The sequence below is a fragment of the Schistocerca americana genome, chromosome 4 (genome assembly GCF_021461395.2).
Source record: "Schistocerca americana isolate TAMUIC-IGC-003095 chromosome 4, iqSchAmer2.1, whole genome shotgun sequence".
In the NCBI taxonomy this organism is placed as follows: Eukaryota; Metazoa; Arthropoda; class Insecta; order Orthoptera; family Acrididae; genus Schistocerca; species Schistocerca americana.
Genome location: NC_060122.1, coordinates 593,526,115 through 593,546,769, shown reverse-complemented (window position 1 = coordinate 593,546,769; position 20,655 = coordinate 593,526,115). Strand labels below are relative to the sequence as shown.

General features: G+C 42.6%; 1 protein-coding gene across 1 annotated transcript in view; it reads right to left on the bottom strand.

The window, feature by feature from the left end:
- The window catches only part of LOC124612817 (calpain-C), a 461,947-nt gene that overhangs the window by 162,798 nt on the left and 278,494 nt on the right, over positions 1-20,655 (bottom strand). The window contains exon 4 of the mRNA XM_047141237.1: positions 7,533-7,782. Coding sequence (XP_046997193.1) covers positions 7,533-7,782 — 250 coding nt within the window. The remainder of the gene's footprint in view (positions 1-7,532; positions 7,783-20,655) is intronic.

The following is a 20,655-nucleotide window of genomic DNA, read 5'->3' as shown; positions in this document are numbered from 1 at the left end:
ACTTAAATCTGGATGACAGAACAGGGGTTTGAACCGCCGACCTCTCGCAAATGAATCCAATGTACTACTGCACCACCTCCCTGGGATCTTGATTATGTTCAAGTCGGGTGAGTCATGAGTAAAGATTTGGTGAACAGTCGTCATAAAACTGGATTCCTTATTCGGGACCCAAAGACGTACCTTGTCACCTAAAATTTTCTCAGCACGTTTGGCTTATGTGCATCACTTAAGAATAGTAATTGGCCAACGCTACAGCATGAAAATGTTACCCTCCATATTCGACGGAAGGAAATAGGTAAGCTAACAAAATAAGCTTGTTTGATGTAGATTCTGCTTAATCCAAACTTGTTCTTGGAAATAACTACTTGCGAATCTCACACCAGATTGTAATAAGAGAAACAGAATTTCTAACGTCACGTTGCGGCAATCCAACACACGGCGATCTCGAACGGTGCCTGTCGCTGTGGCCTTTTAAACAATCCACGATGATATCTTCGCTCTGGCACTCTCTGGAAATGTCGACCTCACTGACAGTGTTGATGCAACTATTACAAGCACCAGTGCTCCAATAATCTGTGCCATTATAGGTCAGAGAGAACTCTCACTTAACTTACATAGCGTCTAGCTACCTACCCGCATGAGTATACACGGTTCGACAGCTAATTCAGGCCACCCGAAATATATTCAGAACGAGTAAATATATCCAAATTTTGTGCAGGTTATAGCAGAAGTGCCGAATTTTCTGACGTTCGCATATCATTTTTATCGGTTATAGATTCCGAATTACGACACTGACTTCGGAACTACATATTTTTTTCTGCGGCACTGGAAACAGCTTTCTAAGTAAACATCAGCGCTATAACGTGTGGAACTTCACAAATTCATTGTATCCATTGTAAACGATTAATGCAATTGTGATTTGAGTTGGCGGTTTATGTGGTTATAATGTGCAACCAGTCGCTCTTATTGTTCCATTAACTGTAGGCTCATCATCAGATGGAGGTGTTAAAGGAATGTTATATCTCGGTCTGAGTTTAGCTACACTCATCTTGCCGTATAACACAGGAATGTGGGGTCACAGGTTCAGAAGAAATTCGACATGCAGTATTGTCTGTCTGTAATCTCTTTAAAGCATGTGTCAGTGTCCGCTGTCACCATTTTGAGTAAATGATATGACAGTATAATAATGCTATAATTACTAAAGGCACGAACTGCACCGGAGCTACGTGCTTGCTTTTATTTGCCGCAATTGGACAACCGCCTACGGAACTACTACTCCTGGTGGTGAGACAATGGTATGCGGCACTTTTGCCTCGTTGCTGCCTGGTCAGTTTCCACGCACATTTTATTTCGTTGAAGTCCTTCTTAAAGGTTCTTTTCAAAGGCACAGAGGAAAGTATATAGTTACATCCAATAAACAAGTTAGCTTCATAAATCGTTAATTAGGTACAAATGTTAAAAATAACTTTTCTACTCGGAAAATTTGTCTCATTGTCTGCTACAACTTAGTGAATGCTGTACCTCAATGTATTTACTCGTTCTTTACTCGACCTTTCTTAGCTGGCTGACGCTGTATAATGCTCTGCCCACTCTTCTACAGACTATTGTTCAATGCAATAACGTACAACTGCCGCAGTTCCTGAATTAACAGTGTCAGCATACCACCAAGGGACTGTTTTACTGACTATAGAGGTTTCCATTATGTTGACAGGAATCTGCAAACGTGATGCGCTGGCTAACGCTCGCCCCAGGGCCTTGTGGGCAACGTACACTCACATGGTCGCGCGAAGAAGACGCTATCAGACGCCGTACAGCTGTTTTTCGCGGCGCTCCAGCACCTCAGGTAACGCGAAGTGCAGATTAGCGATGGTGCGCCCTGTTTCGCGAGGGAAACAGATCGGAACGCCTTGGCGTGAGGCAGACTTGCGCCCAGAAACAAAGAAACCCCCAGCTCTGCCTCTTTGCTTTGTTGCTCACGAGGTACATCTAGTGGAGAGCTATTGTGATGTGTGTAGGATGAAGGTGTGAAAGTTGGGGGAAGAGGAATGGGGGAGTTTAAAGTCTTGCTGACAAATGGGCCTTCACAGATGGAGCATTCGCTCAGCTGGGTGTGGAAGATAAAAGTAGTCTTGCGGACGGAATGACCCCGGCATTCAGCCGAAGTGACTTAATGAAACCTGGAAAATCCAGACATGTTAGAGGCATGCAGACGATAATTTGAGAGTGAGTCGATTATCCAAACCACAGTACCACTAAGCACAGTGGTATGGCTTCACGTAGCACTTATACTGGTCTAAAGTCCAGACATGATCAGTTAAAGTGCAAATCCTGTATCATTTCTGTGACACTCTCTCCCATATTTCGTCATAATACAAAACGTACTGCCTTTATTTGAACTTTTTCAATGTACTCCGTCAGTCCTATCTGGTAAGGATCCCACACCGCGCAGCAGTATTCTAAAACAGGACGGACAAGCATAGCGTAGGCAGTCTCCTTAGCAGATCTGTTACATTTTCTAAGTGTCCTGCCAATAAAACGCAGTCTTTGGTTAGCCTTCCCCACAACATTTTCTATGTTTTCCTTCCAATTTAAGTTGTTCGTAAATGTAATACCAAGGTATTTAGTTGAATTTACGGCTTTTAGATTAGACTGATTTATCGTGTAACAGAAGTTTAACGAGTTCCTTTTAGCACTTATGTGGATGAACTCACACTTTTCGTTATTTAGGGTCAACTGCCACTTTTCGCACCATTCCGATATTTCTTCTAAATCGTTTTGCAGTTTGTTTTGATCTTCTGATGACTTTATTAGTCGATAAAGGACAGCGTCATCTGCAAACAACCGAAGACGGTTGCTCAGATTGTCTCCCAAATCGTCAAATAGATAAGGAACACATAGCGCCCATAACACTACCTTGGGGAACGCCAGAAATCACTTCTGTTTTACTCGATGACTTTCCGCCTATTACTACGAACTGTGGCCTCTCTGACAGGAAATCACGAATCCAGTCACATAACTGAGATGCTATTCCAAAAGTACGCAATTTCACGACAAGCCGCTTGTTTGGTACAGTGTCGAAAGCCTTCGGGAAATCCAGAAATACGGAATCAATTTGAAATCCCTTGTTAATAGCACTCAACACTTCGTGCAAGTAAATAGCTAGTTGTGTTTCACAAGAACGATGTTTTCTAAATCCGTGTTGACTGTGTGTCAATAGACCGTTTTCTTTGGGGTAATTCATAATGTTCGAACACAAAATATGTTCCAAAATCCTACTGCATATCGACGTTAATTATATGGGCCAGTAATTTAGTGGATTACTCCTATTACCTTTCTTGAATATTGGTGTAACCTGTGCAACTTTTCAGTCTTTGGGTACGGATCTTTCGTCGAGCGAACGGTTGTATATTATTGTTAAGTATGGAGGAAATGTATCATCATGCTCCGAAATGAAGCTAATTGGTGTACAGTCTGTACCAGAAGACTTGCTTTTATGAATTGATTTAAGTTGCTTCACTACTCCGAGGATATTTATTTCTACGTTACTCATGTTGGCAGCTGTTCTCGATTCGAATTCTGGAATATTTACTTCGCCTTCTTCCAGGATCGGTTGTCAGTCTTGTCTGGCTAGCTCGGTCAGTAAGAGCTTTGCCCTTGAAAGGCGTTATGGGTTCACGTTCCAACCTGGTATACAGTTCTATCCTGCTCCGAAGTTTCGCTGCGCGACACATTTTCACCGTCACGAGACGTTTGCGGTCTTTGGCTCTGAGCCCTGGCGCTCCCTCTGTGGCAAAATCGAGGAGGCAGGCCGGAGCGGCTGGCAGTGCGTCTGGTGTGCTGGTGTGGGCCTCCGATCTGGAAGGATGGCTGGAGGAGTAGCAGTCTGACTGCTGAAACAAGCCAGTGAGTAACAGCTCCGAGTGCATTTTAACCGTATAGGGAGAGGGGTGGCGTAGTGATGATACTGTTTGCGATGTTTCCTGCAGCGCGTCGTTTGCTCTCATGGAATTGTACGTGACGTGCTGCGCTGAGGGTGTAGAAAACCCAGAGTCTCACTGAAAACATTCGTGCATTTATTTGAGAATAGTTGAATTTCCAGAAGGGAATATGTTGTAGACAGCTGCACTCCACTCAATCACAAGTGGAATGCCAGCGGTACGTTCTGGTTGTTCTATAGCTATGGCTTCTTAATTGTAAATTGTGTTTCTGGTGTGTCCCATCTTCACAGCTCTCGGACTTGTATGTGGCTTAGAACGGAGCTCTCAAACGGCGCCACTCCGGGTTGGTTATAAGTTATGCTTTGGGCTTAGTTGTGCATTGGAATTGGTTGTCACTGTGGGTCCCATTTCTAAGGTATTGTTTCTTGGCAAGAGTTAAACCTGGTGTTTTTTTGTGTTAAACTTACTGAGAAGTTTGGGTTACAGGTGTGGGCAAGAAGTGTTAGTATAACTCTTATAAGCCTTTATTTTAAGGAAGTGTTTTGAAAACTTGCTGTTATTTAAATATATATTATATGTCCGCCTCATTAACTGAGTGGTCTGCGCATCTGACTGCTATACAGCGGGTCCAGAATCGATTCCCGGCGGGGCCGGAGATTTTCTCCGCACAAGGACTGGGTTGTTGTGCTGTCATCATAATTTTATCTTCATCTATAAGCAAGTCGCCCAATATGGCGTCAACTGAAAAGACTTGCAACGCCCCTGCCGAACTTCCCCAGGTGTGGACTCCCAGTTATCAGTACCATACGATCATTCCTTTTTTTAACGTTATATGTGGCTGTCTGACGGTTTTAAAAGTTATGTAGTGTTGTGGAATGTGTTACGGAAGTATTATGTATCTTAAATATATGATTAGAAGAAATTTAATTGACCCATGCCTGAGACCATCGTAGTTACGGGGATTATGATCTTCTGTCTTGGCCAAATTCTTACGTCATCTGTTTTGCAAATGAGCACAGTGTCCATGTATGCGAGGTGTGGCTAGAAAAAAACCAGACTAGTACTGGTGAAATAATAAAACGAATGCAATAAGGCTGAAAGTCGCGTGGCCTGTCACGTGACTCTCGCTCCGCCTACTGCTCGAGTTTCATCTGCCTCCTGCACTCAGTCTGCCCGTGGCGTCTGTTTTAAGTAGTTGACGTTTTGTCTGTGCGTCGGAAAATGTTGATTGTACAGAAAGAACAGCGTGTTAACATCAAATTTTGTTTCAAACTAGGAAAATCTGCAAGTGAAACGTTTGTAATGTTACAACAAGTGTACGGCGATGATTGTTTATCGCGAACACAAGTGTTTGAGTGGTTTAAACGATTTAAAGATGGCCGCGAAGACACCAGTGATGACACCCGCACTGGCAGACCATTGTAAGCAAAAACTGATGCAAACATTGAAAAAATCGGTAAACTTGTTCGACAAGATCGCCGTTTAACAATCAGAGCAGTGTCTGAGTTAACAGGAGTTGACAAGGAAAGTGTTAGGCAGATTCTTCATGAAAGTTTCAACATGAACAAAGTGTGTTCAAAAATGGTTCCAAAGTGTCTCACAATTGAACAGAAGGAACGCCGAAGAATGATTTGTTCTGACATCCTGGAAAACATTGAAAGTGATCCCACCTTCTTACAAAATGTTATTACTTGCGATGAATCGTGGTTTTTTACTTACGATCCCGAAACTAAACGCCAATCGATGCATTGGAAAACTCCTGGTTCTCCACGACAAAAAAAAGCACGAATGTCAAAATCGAAATTCAAGGCAATGATGATTGTTTTTATTGACATCAAAAGGATTGTGCACATTGATTGGGTACCAGAGGGACAAACAGTGAATCAGCATTACTACATTAGCGTCCTGGCTACCCTACGTGAGCGAGTACGGAGAAAACGGAGCGATTTGTGGAGGAAAAAGTCATGGATCCTTCACCAAGACAATGCCCCAGCTCACAGTGCGATGTCAGTGAAGACGTTTTTGGCAAAACACAACATTCCCATCTTAGGTCATCCACCCTACTCACCTGATTTGGCCCCCTGTGACTTTTTTCTTTTCTCTAAAGTCAAGTCAGCTTTGAAAGGAACTAGATTTGAGACTGTTGAAGCAGTAAAAGAAAAAGCGACGGAAGTAATGTATGGACTTGCCGAAAATGATCTGCAGCATTGCTATGAACAGTGGAAAATTCGTATGGAGCGGTGTAGAGACCGGGGAGGAGAGTACATTGAAGGAGACAACATGAAATTGTAAATAATTGTAAATAAATGTTTTTTCCAGCATCAGTCCGGTTTTTTTCTAGCCGCACCTCGTATATAGTTTAAGTGAGTGGTCAAATTTAGGACCACAGGTAAATGGCAACCTGTATGATGGGCAGGAGTGTTCATACCATGGAGTGAAGGCAGTTACTCATTGTATTTAGTACCTCGCGGGATTAGCCGAGCGGTCTGAGGAGCTGCAGTCATGGACTGTGTGGCTGGTTCCGGCGGAGGTTCGAGTCCTTCCTTGGGCATTAATGTGTGTGTTTGACCTTAGGATAATTTAGGTTAAGTAGTGTGTAAGCTTAGGGACTGATGACCTTAGCAGTTAAGTGCCATAAGATTTCACATACATTTGCATTTTTTTTTTTTTTACGAGTATTTAGTGTAACTCGTCGAGTCAGTCTACATATTTTTATATGAGTATTTGTTGTGACATGAAGTTATTTAACGTTTATTCTGAGAATTTGTAATATTTAGCTAATAAATGTCAAGTAGTCATTCTGGTCTTTATTTATTCGGTTATTACTCTCACTACCAACCAGTATAAAACTTTTTTAGAAAACATTTGTAGCTATTGCCCGTCTGCATTTTATACTTTCTTTACTTCGGCGACCGTCAGCCATTTTGCTTCTAGGCCTACTACTTTCAGCAGACACTTATTTACAGAGCTGGAAATCTTCACTGTAGCCTCACAATATAAATATTCATTTATGAACATTGTTATTAACAATCCGAACGAATTCAAAAGTAATAGCAGTGTACATGGCTACAACGCTAGGAGAAAAGATGATCTTCACTACTCAAGGTGAAATCTAACTTTGGCTCAGAAGGGGGTAAATTATGCTGCCACAAAAGTCTTTGGTCACTTACCTAGTAGCATCAAAAGCCTAACAGATAGCCATATAGCATTTAAAAGGAAATTAAAAGAATTTCTTAATGGCAACTCCTCCTACTCATCAGATGAATTTTTGGATATAGTAAGTGGGTAATTTCCCAACCCCCACAAAAAAAAAAAAAAAAAAAAAAAAAAAATATTGAGTGTCGTGTAATATTTTGTCTAATGTAATATCTTGTATAGACACCTTTTATTAACCTGACACGTTCCACATCATTACGAAGTGTCGTATTCATGATCTATGGAACACGTACTAATCTAATGTAATCTCTAATCTAATCAGTGTCTCTTTTCTTATCTAATTTCCACGACATTATCCCATTTGATTTGATCGAACTCCTCGACCCGTCTCAAAAGTAAAACATAGGCACACAGCTGAGAAATGCAGGCGGTACTGACTTGGCGTAGGCCTTCTCGAGCAGGCCGGGCCAGAACTGGTCGGAGTGCTGCGCCTGCAGGAAGGCGAGGCGGCCGTGCACGGTGGGCAGGCGGTCGTCGACGAGCACCTCCAGCCACTCGCCGCACCACCACAGCCGGAAGCGGAACACGCCCGCGTACTGCTCGAACGTCTGGTCGGCCGGCACCACGCGGTAGAACAGGCCCTTGCTCAGGTAGAGCACGCCCAGGCACGACACCAGCCACCGGTCCCCTGCAACACAGCGCGGCCCACACCATCAGCGTGTCGTCACCACTAGTAAGGGCGATAATACCGAAAGAGACCAGCAGTACAAAGGTCTTTTGTAGGAACCACCAGATTGAAGGATGACAGTTCCTCCAAATGGCGGCTGCTAGTGACTACATACTGCCCAAGGCAGTCATGGTAGTCGCCAATGGTTTTCCTTACCAAGCGTGCAGTGACGGTTTCCCCATTCTTTCTATTGTTTCAGAGCAATATGCATACATCTTAGCAGTCAGGACACTCTAGGGAGAACAAAACGCACATGAAAGGGTCGGCTTACCAAGCAACCAAACCACTGTCGTCTCGGCACTTTATGTGATTAGAAGAAAATACACTGGTTGACAATTAGTAAGAAATAGAGATCTTGTTGGACAGGAATAATCACAGGCGGTAATGGACAACATGAAACACAGTAAATACGAAACAGAGGTGAAGTGGCATATTTAAAACGGAAAATTATACAGATTTCACCACATGGGAAATCAGGATGAGACACAAATAACGTTCATGTATGACACAGGTCAGAATCCCAACATATTGTTGGACAGGAATAATCACAGGCGATGGTGGACAACATGAAACGCAGTAAATATGAAATAGAGGTGGAGTGGCATATTTAAAACGGAAAATTATACATATTTCACCACATCGGTAAGCAGGATGAGACATAAATAACGTTCATGTTTGACACAGGTCAGAATCCCAACATATTGTTGGACAGGAACAATCACAGGCGATGGTGGACAACATGAAACGCAGTAAATATGAAATAGAGGTGGAGTGGCATATTTAAAACGGAAAATTATACATATTTCACCACATCGGAAAGCAGGATGAGACATAAATAACGTTCATGTTTGACACAGGTCAGAATCCCAACATATTGTTGGACAGGAATAATCACAGGCGATGGTGGACAACATGAAACGCAGTAAATATGAAATAGAGGTGGAGTGGCATATTTAAAACGGAAAATTATACATATTTCACCATATCGGAAAGCAGGATGAGACATAAATAACGTTCATGTTTGACACAGGTCAGAATCCCAACATATTGTTGGGCAGGAACAATCACAGGCGATGGTGGACAACATGAAACGCAGTAAATATGAAATAGAGGTGGAGTGGCATATTTAAAACGGAAAATTATACATATTTCACCACATCGGAAAGCAGGATGAGACATAAATAACGTTCATGTTTGACACAGGTCAGAATCCCAACATATTGTTGGACAGGAATAATCACAGGCGATGGTGGACAACATGAAACGCAGTAAATATGAAATAGAGGTGGAGTGGCATATTTAAAACGGAAAATTATACATATTTCACCACATCGGAAAGCAGGATGAGACATAAATAACGTTCATGTTTGACACAGGTCACAATCCCAACATATTGTTGGACAGGAATAATCACAGGCGATGGTGGACAACATGAAACGCAGTAAATATGAAATAGAGGTGGAGTGGCATATTTAAAACGGAAAATTATACATATTTCACCACATCGGAAAGCAGGATGAGACATAAATAACGTTCATGTTTGACACAGGTCACAATCCCAACATATTGTTGGACAGGAATAATCACAGGCGATGGTGGACAACATGAAACGCAGTAAATATGAAATAGAGGTGGAGTGGCATATTTAAAACGGAAAATTATACATATTTCACCACATCGGAAAGCAGGATGAGACATAAATAACGTTCATGTTTGACACAGGTCAGAATCCCAACATAAGGCTCGATATCGGATAAGAAATACGCCCTCCTCGGGCACTAGAGCACATTTTACAGCTGTTATTCATGCTGGCTACCAAAGTGCACAGGAGTCCTTGCGGGATGTTGTCGCACTCCTCTCTCAAGCCGATTTGTAGTTCTTCCACGATTCGGGGAGCGGGTGTTCATTGAGGAGAACATCTACCAAGAGCATCCCAGGCATTCTCTATAGGATTTAGGTCTGGAGAGTACGCAGGCCATTCCATACGTTCAATATCTTCAATTTCCTGTGTCGGCGGGCACTGTCGTCCATAGGAAAAAGATCGGGATCTGCCACACCCCCAAACAGACGGACACGATCCAGGATAATCTCCTTGTAGTACTCCTGAGATGTAACTATACCTCACACAAACATACGAGGTGCGACAATAAAGTAATGAGACTGATTTTCTTTGCAAGACGTGGCAACCCTGCAGGCTTGCGTAGGCACAATAACTTTGACCTTGGTCTATAAGCTGCTTCTAGTCCAAGCGGCACATCGATGCAACTGTTTGTTCAGTCGTGAGTTGTGCTGTAGTAAGTTAACACGTGTTTGCGTCTCTCCTCACGGAAATGGAACCGTATAATATTACGCAATGGTATGCCATTTCTTTTTCAGTTAAATTGGGTGAAAACGCGACGACAACTTACGGTAAGCTTCAGAAGGCTTTTGGAGAGGAGGTTACGTCAAGAGCCAAGTTTTTCGTTGGCATAAAATGTTTAGTGAAGGCAGAACGAATGTTGAAGATGAAGACTGCAGTGGACGACCATCAACCTCACGGACGGATGTCAACTTGGCCAGAGTGCGTGAACTCGTACGATCTGATCGAAGATTATCCGTGAAAACGATTGCAGAAGAACTGAACGTCAATCGAGAAACGGTTCGTCTAATAATAACTGAAGATCTTGGTATGAGAAAGATTTGTGCAAAAATGGTCCCCAAAAATCGCACACCACAGCAACCAAGAAACACGGAAAAAATGTGGCAGCCGATCTGTTAGAGCAAACGGAAATCAATCCAGAATTGTTGATTATCACTGGTGATGAAAGTTGTTTTTTTTTTTTTTTTCAGTGCAATCCTGAGACAAAGCGCCAAAGTTCGCAATGGTGCTCATAGGGATCACCCAGACCAAAAAAAGCACGCATGTCAATGTGAAAAGTGAAATGCGTGCTTGTGTGCTTCTTTGATTCCAAGGGAATTGTTCATAAGGAGTGGGTGCCTCCTGGACAAACAGTTAACCAATATTACTGCAAAGAAATTTTAGAAAGACTTCGTAAAAGAGTTCTTTGTGTCTGTGTCTACATTGCTGATAATTGGATTCTGCATCACGATAATGCGCCATCCCATACTGCTCTGTCAGTACAGCAATTTTTAACCTCAAAATAAATTTTAGTACTACCACAGCCACCTTATTCACCAGATATCGCTCCGTGCGATTTTTTTCTATTTCCAAGAGTCGAAACGGTGGTCAAGAGACAACATTTTCAACGTTCTCAACACAAGATGTCCAAAAAGCTGTGACGAGGGTCTTGGAGGATATTGCAGAAGATGAGTTCCAGAAATGTTACCATCACTGGCAGAAGCGCTGGAAAAGTGTGTGCAATCAGAAGGGAACTACTTTGAAGGAGACAGCACTAAACTTGACTAAAACGTTAAGCAACATTTTTTTCACATCAGTCTCATATATTTATTGTCGCTCCTCGTATGCAGTGGTGTCTGGCCATTGTGCATGATGCATGCCTACACCATAATGCCTAGGCGAGGTGATAAAATTAAAACTCGTGACTACTCTTCGTTCATCAGGAATGCATGAACGTAGATATATTTCTTCATTAATGTAGCAATATGACATCGATTTGTAATTCCACTTGAAGTCTAATACCGGCGCGTTTAACTTTTACCTTACTTTCAGTTAAACTCAAGTTATTAGAATGTCAGGTTACGATACTGACAATTTCAGGTACAGGCTAGCAGACAGTTGCATGAAAGCGAGGAAGAGGGAATAGGATGTAACCCCTCGCTGATGCCGTAATCATTAGAGACGGAACACAGGATTCTGATTGAACTAGGACAAAAAAGGGAACCAGCAGTGCCATGTTTCAAAGGAACCATTCTGGCATTCGTCTTAATTTTTCTAACCATGAGCCGCATTATGTTCAGCTATGCAACGGACGTTAGCTAAGTATACAAAGATCGCCTATCGCCTTGTGATTGTTTGTTTCCGGCACCGCACCTACGAAAAACTCTTACAGACAAAAAATTTTGCTATTTCTTGGGGCCGGGCTGTTTTAACATTTCACAAAGGGATACGTTGGTCTCCGCTTGGTTGTTCAACAAACGTTCATTTTGTAAGAACGCATCCTAAGGTACATTTCTCAGAAACTTAGACCAAAAATCCTTCGAACCACGACAAACTTCCTAATGTTTCGCATGCGGGTTCTTCCATCCACAGAGGGGCGTGGTTTGAATAATCATTCATTAGGTTTTATGATAACTAATTTGACTTTCACGGTCTCTTCTGCAGTGACTAACAGCAAAAATACAACTGGATAAGGGGCAAAGACATGTTCCGTGTGGAATGTGTTTGAAGGCTCTCGCTGCGCTGCCTGACGGTAATTTAAGGAAACCACGACGGGAATATCGCCGTCGCTCTGCCGAATACTTGTGTCTTTGACATACTGCTCAGAGAAAATCGACGGCTAAAATTTTCAGATAGTGCCCTCAAGGGGTCTGGAAGCTACTTGAACAAAAGGCAGTAACGAGATGTCTGTAGGAATGAAAGTCGTTCTGGAAGCAAGTTCTCTTAGGAATGACGTTGGGATCAGGCGTGGGCACACTATTGTTCTAATCATATGCGGATAGTATCTCGTCGGTACTGATCGCTAAATATCATTTCCATCCCGACGACCTCCACCTAAAAATCGAAGCACCACATCTAAAGACATCAACACCGCCGTCGTGCAGATGAATGATTCTCTATCTTCAGTGGTAAGACAGGCGCAAAACCTAGGACTTAACTGCATGCGAAGAAATTTCAAGTAATTTTAATATTACATCAGAAATTAATTCTGAATTCCGCGAATGATTGCCACCTGTTCTTCTCTACGGCATTGCCATACCATGTCAGAAAACGGTGAAGAACTTGGGTGTAACTTGAGATGAGCACCTCAGTTGAGCCGAAAATACCGTCATCACGCTCAGGAAGACTTCTGCTTGGCTCTGTGCCCTGCAAAAGTTTCGCAACAGTTTTCAACAGAATGTGAAATATGAAGTTGTGCGATGACTCGTTCTGCCTAATCTCCACTAATACGATGTAATCCAGCACGGAACGAGTAACGAAAACTCTCGAGTCTAGACGATTAGGTCTAACCACTAATGCTTCTGTGGGTTGCATCTGCAATATCCGTCAGCACATCACATACCCGGTTAGGTTGTTTGTGGCCAGATAGGATAATCTGTAATATGAAGTACACTACCATACATTTCATCTCATCGTAACTGAAATACGTCTCACTTATCTAGTATCTTAGCTGTTCCCATCCAGGAAAAAAAAAAAAAAAAAAAAAAAACATTCGCAGACTCCGTGTCTGGTGGTGCTGTCAGCCTCTGCTGCACTCTGCACACGATTCCGTGCCCCGTTGCTTTTAAGAAGAGGCTGAAGCGCTCCTTCCTGTCAACGCCGTGACGATAGTCAATCAAAGTCTTTCGGCTTTTGTTTCTTAATCAATTACGCCAGTTTCTGTTTGGCTATCATCATTACTCGTGTTTCATCGCGTTCCTCTTATGGCCCATCTTCCACCCTCTCTCTCATGCCTACTGCCGCTATATCTCATAATTTACATCTTCCCGACTGTTATTTATCTTTATTTTTATGTGTCTCCTGAACGAACATAAACTGCGATTTTCTGCACCGTTTATGTCCTAATAATTTCCGAATGTTGGATTCTATATTAGTTGCAGCTTATAATATGGATTTCATAATAAATGTAATGCAAAGAGAAACATAGAATGGCTGGCTAGATGTAAGAAAGGGCTTGATGGTCAAATACATTAATAAAAATAAATATACAAATAAATAATTAAAAAACCAGCATCATTTATCGATTTCAAGAAAGCATTTGATTCGATAGACAGAGAAACAATAGATAAAATCATTAGAGAATTTGATGGTAAAGCAACATAAGCAAACATAATTCACGAAACTCTAACAAAGACAACTGAAGTTAAATTTACGGGAGAACTATACAAGCTATTTGGAAAAAAAAAATTGGTGTCAGACAAGGGGATGGTTTATCACTTTTACTGTTTAACTGCGTTCTAGAAAAGGTGATAAGGCCCTGGAATTTGAAGCTAAAAGTCACAAAATTGAACCAATAATTCTAGGAAGGAAAACAATTGGAATTACGGTCAACTGCCTAGGTTTAGCAGATGATTTTGCAGTACTTCCAGAAAATCTGACAGATGTAACTATTCAAATAAATCTTCCGGAAGAATTAACAAATAGAACTAGTATCAAAATTTCAGCCGAAAAAGAAATTTCACGACAAACATAAAAAGTGCACCAGAATTCATAAAAACACAAACAGGTAGAATAGAGTGAGTAAATAAATGTCTTGGAGAAGCTATACAACAAAAGGACTAGAAAAATTTGCAGTAGTCGTAAGAGTTAACAAAATGGAGACAGCGTATCGCTTGACAAAGAATATTTACAACAAGAATGTATATCTAGAAAAACAAAATTAAAACATTATACCACAGTGGTACGACAAGAATGTTCATATGGATGTGAATGCCTAACAATGAACTATAAATTGAATGACGGATAGTTATAAATATAATGGGTGCAATATAAACTACAGATGGCTGGAAAATGGGAAGTAACGAGGAGATCTACAAAAACATAGAGAATATATGAGAAGTAGTGGCTAGAAACATCAATAAAGAAAGAAGAGGAATTGAAGTTGTTATGTGATCTTAGTTAGCCAATACCAAAATAAAAAAAAAAAGAATGTTTAATCTATGTGTCACTTCGCTCACTCTATCTTGAAGGGTAAAAATACGAGAACCTTGGAAAGTTCCAACAAAATTCAGTTATTTAATGTAAATTGAATTGTGGCCCACGCTGATGTAACATATGAGACGCATTCGTCTTTGAGGTATTCCTGTCCATAAAGACAGTGGTTTATTGTTGTGAGTGGAAAATTGTTTTAACTACCGACAAGACCGCACTCGTAGCCAAAATCTCGCAAGAAACTATGAAAGACTCACAAAGACATGTAGTCTAAAGCAGGGGTATACGGACTTGCTAGTACCGCGGGTCGCAAAGCCCTCACTGCGACTATGTAATGGCCGCGATAGCAAAAATCTACACAATTAGTTCACATCATTTGTTTCACGAACATTTAATTTATTTAACGAATGTAATTAAAACAATTTAACCTGAAAAGAATAAAGTTCTTAAAGGGCCCGCTCTCTCTTTCCAGTGAGGAAATGAATGACGGTCAGAAAAAAAAACTGCTAGGACGAACGGTGAGGGGCCGACCACCATGAGATGGATGGCGGCCCGCGTGCGGCGGTCTGTGAATCGTTGGCTCAGAGCAATTCAAGGCTAATCGGATTTTTATTCTGTACCAACTTCGACATAAATATAACAATGTTTTATTAAGGAAGGCATAAAATTTCTTTACATAAGTAGCTTTAGTTTATTAAGCAAATTTTTATTGAGTAGAAGCTCATAGAATGAAATTGTTTAAATCAATGAGGTTCATAGAGCGCATCTGACGGCGTGCTTTCGAAGGGTCCAAATTCGTTTCCATACCCTTGAAAGTACGGCTCTAAGAAAAGAGCCGTTTCGTGATTTGTCTGATTCTCAGTTATACGCTCATCGCTACTACACGAAGCAACAACATTATTGCAAGAAAGATCTTCCATTGTGGGAAAAACACATAATAGTGCCCGTTCCTCATTCCCTGACTCTCAAGATTTATGACAATCGCTTAATTAGCTTTTGCATTCCGCGTTCGACATAACATAGGGCGCTAAATACGCATTTAACCTTAGTGCTGCAGTAAAGCATAATTAAAGTCTTCCACATATTCATTAGCCTATAACCTCTCGACGAGATATCAGTAAAGGAATTACAATGAATCTGCTGAGCTGTAAAATACATGTAATAATTCTACATTAAGAAATTTTGACTGTTAGATAAAAATTGAAGTCACATTTCCGTTGCACTTGCTACAAGGCAACAAAAAAGTTTGGTTTACGTCTACTCAAAACGAAGGCGTACTTTGGATGGTGAGGAAAGTGGAGGAACATTTTTTCCATAAGTTTCACTGAAGCCACTAACGTTATCCCTCTAATTTTTCCTATACGTTGAAAGCTGCATTAGCCGATTGACCATACACCTGTTTTGATAATCTTCTTTCTATGAGTTCGTGTCATCCATTCCTCTTTTCTGGATCTTCTGCTTATTTTAGTTACATCAAGTCTTCTCGAAAACGATACGAGAGGCAGCCGGTTTCCCCCCATCCTTGTTACAAGTTCTGTTTAATGTAGCTTTCTCATCTTTCATCAATTCGACAATATTCTCGTGTTTTTGCAGCGACCATAATATACCACCTTTATTGAGCTCCCTCTTCATGCACAGCACACTCACATGGAGAACAAAAAGGTTTCCAAGTACTACCAAGTTCCTTCTTCCACAACGCTGTAACGATGCCTCATAGTCATGGACTCGAATTATCAACAGGATTACTGCAGATCATGACTAAGTAAAGGAGGTTGCTGTGAATAATAGTTCAATTCCCGAGAAGTGGGAAGTCACTACCGATGAGAGCGATTACCAGAAGAAATTACCAACTCTTGGATGAATGACCTCGGAAGATGCTTTTTTCTTGATAGGTAGGACGCAGAGTGTTCTGGGATGGAGTGCCATCGACAAATGTAGAACTAACTTAAGGCGTGCGCCACAGAAGTGTGTTAGAACCCTTGTTGACCTTGTAGACGATAGTAGTAGCAGTCTCAGACTGACTGCTTCGGGATTTCCAGGCAACTTTCTGATGCACTTGCGTTGTCGGGTATACTGCAGGTTATTGTCGTCGTCTTTGGCGGTTGTTTCGGTGACGTGACTCGTCTCATGCGATGCTATGTGAGAGTGACTTCGCTTTACACTTTTCATTTCTTCCTCTTATGAAGGAAGGCGGCTGTTCGAGAACGTGACTGATGATGCTCTCTGCAGCCATATTTATTCTGTTTTCATCTTTATGGAGGGAGGGCGGTGGGAGGATAGAATTTACAACTATAAATCTACTTTGAGGGGATTTCTGGAGATAATTTCGGTATTCACTTTGCAGCTTGGTCAATTTGTTCCCTCTGCTTCACCACTCCGTATGTGGTCCGATCCTGATCCTGCGGCATCGCCCTGCAGTGTCCGAGAGGCTTGACGTTCAGTATGCCATTTCCGATCGCTGGGCTCCGTCCTCGAGTGTTGTTTTCGCACCTCGCTGACTTGTCGCCTTCTGTTTGCGGTCCGTTTCCGTTTGGGTCGTCCTGCGACGACGTTCTAGCCTGTCCGTTCTGCCTGGCAGTGTGCTTGAGATTTCCGTGCTGATGATGAGTTCTGCATTCGTTTTGTTTTTAAGATATCCAACGAAAGATTCCAAACTTTACTCAGCGCCGGCCGGTGTGGCCAAGCGGCTCTAGGCGCTTCAGTCTGGAACCGCGCGACCGATACGGTAGCAGGTTCGAATCCTGCTTCGGGAATGGATGTGTATGATGTCCTTAGATTAGTTACGTTTAAGTAGTTCTAAGTTCTAGGGGAACGGCCCTCTCAATTTGCTTGGCAGTGTATAAATTTCTGCCTGACATTGTGCGTAAATGTTCTATTTCTGACATCAAACTGTTTTCGTATGACAATGCACGTGCTCTGTGGACCAATGTCTTTAAGACTTCATTCTTCTGGCTGGGTGATGACAGCTCCTCGCCTGTGGATACACATCATTGTTGGCTGGTTGGCTGTACACACTGTGATCATAAAGACCGCTCGCTTTCTGTTTGACCAGCACATCTAGGAATGATAGGTGACCATTCTTTCCCAGTTCCATGGTGAACGTTGTGTTCGGATGACAATTTGGGTGTTGTAAAAAACTCACTGGACTCTACCTGCCATGACGTCAAGTCGCAAAGGTATCATCCACATAGGCCTACCTAATCAAGCATGTGAGATTGTTTCTTGATGTCTTCAACGCTTATTCATTGATTTTCTTAGACTTACCACATACGATGCACTTACCTATAATTAAGAACTATCTGAAAATAGCATCTGAATTGTTCAGTCAGATCTCAGTGATATTTTAAAATGGTGAAAACATTGGCAGCTGGATTTAAATGCACAGTAATGTAAAATTATACCCTTCACAAGACGAAAAACATAAATTTTATGGCTTACTACCAGTGGTTCACAATTAGAATTAGCAAACTCATAAAAATACGGAGGGTGGACAAAAATACGGAAACACCAGAGAGATGCACGCCAAAATATAAACACATATGTTAGCCAAGCCTGCACATTGCATTGTTGTGTTTGACAACAAACGGCACCTTGTAATGTCCTCAGTAGGTTGCAAGTGTAGCTCCGGTCAGAACAGTTGTGAGTGCATTGTGTCGGAGCTGAGTGCATTCGAACCTGGCCGTTGTTGATGCTCGTACGGTACGTGGTTTCGTAACCAAGGTAGCAGAAGTGTTTGGTGTTTTAAGAGACAGCGTATCGAAGATTTATAACGCATACAGGGAAACCGGAAAAATACGATCCGCTAAGTTACAAAGCCACAAAAGTATGTGTTGAGTGATCGTGACAGACGGCCATTGAAGAGAATTGTGATGAAAATAAGAGGACGCCAGCTGAAAGCTCACTGTAGAACTGAGTGTCACACTCGCGAACCCTGTCAGCACCAAAACAACCCGAATGGAGCTCCAGAAGCAGCGAATTGCAGAGAGAGCTGGAATTCAAAAACTACTCATCAGTGATACAAATGCCCGAAGCCATAAAGGCTGGACTATGAAGCTTCTGGTCAAGCATGCGCCTCAAGAGTGAAATGCGGCGGGAGTTCAGTGATGATATGGGCAGCCATATCGTTGTATTCCATGGTCGCCATGGTAACTTCGCAAGGTTGCATTACTGTCAAGGATTGTGTGTGCATTTTTGCTCATAAGACCCATCCCATGGTGCAATGTTTCTTCTCCAATGGTGATGATGTGCTTTAAGGTGACAGAGCTCCTGTTCATGCAGCTCGCATTGTCCTGCTTTTGTGAGCATACAGATGAATAGTCTCGTCTCCACTGGCCGCCACGGTCACCAGATCTCAATATTATTTACCACTGTGGTCTACTTTGGACAGAACGTTGCGTGACCGCTATCCACGTTCATGATAGTTACCACAATTTTGGAGGAAGAATGGTATAAGATTACTCCGAAAAACATGCAAGGTATGTACTTATCCACTTCGAGACGACTGGAAGCTGTTTTGAAATCCAGCGGTTTTCCTACACTCTATTAGGCGTCACAATGTTTTTGGTGTTTCCGTATTTGTATCCAACCCGTGTAACTAGGTGTAACAATTTGAGGGATATGAAATGAGCACATACGCAGAACCGTAGGTAAGGCAGGAAGCAGACCGGTTCATTGACAGGATACTGGGAAAATGCAATCAGTGTGCAAAGGAGATTGTTTATAAATCACTGGTGCGTCCCTTATTAGAATATTGTTCAAGTGCTTGTGACCCATACAAAGAGCACTAATAGGCGGTATTGAATGTATGCAAATAAGGGCGGCTCGAATGGTAACAGATTTGTTTGATTCACGGGATAGCGTTACGGAAATGCTGAGAACCACCAACAGACGCTCTTTAAGAAAGACACAAATCCCCCCACGAAAGCCTGCTTATGAAACTTGAGGAATCTGTATGAACTGAAGCAGCTGGATATATCCTTTATCCCCCAACGTACCGTTCCGAAAGGAACCACTCACAGGCATATTTAAGCAGTCATTCTTCGGGTGTTTCAAACGCGATTGGAGAGGGAAGAAATCATGACACTTGATACCTTGCTAAACACTCTATGCCATGTATTTTACAGTTGTTTGCAGCGTACGTGCGTAGATGCAGATTAAAAGATACTGGGGATGCGTTAACGAGGAGCGGGGCTCAAATTCCCGCGAGGCCATTTTGATGTAAGTCTACAATGGCTTCCCATAACTGTTGGATGGGTGTCTCGAGATTTCCTTCAAACGGCCGCATCCATCCACCATTGTCCTGCAAAAAATGGATCAAATGGCTCTGAGCACTATGGGACTTAACTTCTGAGGTCATCAGTCCCCTAGAACTTAGAACTACTTAAACCTAACTAACCTAAGGACATCACACACATCCATGCCCGAGGCAGGATTCGAACCTGCGACCGCAGCGGTCGCGTGGTTTCAGACTGTAGCGCCTAGAACCTCTCGGCCACCCCGGCCGGCTCTGTCCTGCAACTTGGGCATCGATGTCGCCGAGACGATAAACACTAGCCTCTCTGTGGGCAAGGTTAACCGGTTAAGTCTGAGCAAAATCGATAGCTTTCGCTGTTTCATAGCCCTTTTATGCCCCGTATTTCCGTTCAAAGAAAGTCCACCGGAATGTGGAACTTGTTCGATGCCACCAGACGCTTTCGCACGAGGGAAAGTGCGTCGGAATGTGGAAGGAGTTGGCCGGCTGGCTCACACTTTCTTATAAGTAAATACAAGACGGACGGTGGAAGTCGGGCCCATCTGAGGAGCGTGGCTGTGCGGGTTGGTGTTGGGCGCAGCCCATTGAGCGTGTGGCGGCGACTAACGGGCCACGAAGGCCAGGCGAGGCCGGAGCAGCCCCGCAGCCGCTCCTGTCGCCCGTCGGCCATTGTCGCGCTCTTTTTGCAGGCCGTGCACGCTCGAGGACACGCCCAGGCGGCGGACCAAAGCGGCCGCAAACACCGCTAAGCTAGCGGCCATGAACCTGCTCCTCCGCAGTGCCAAAGCCACTGTGGGGAAACTAAAGTGTAAAC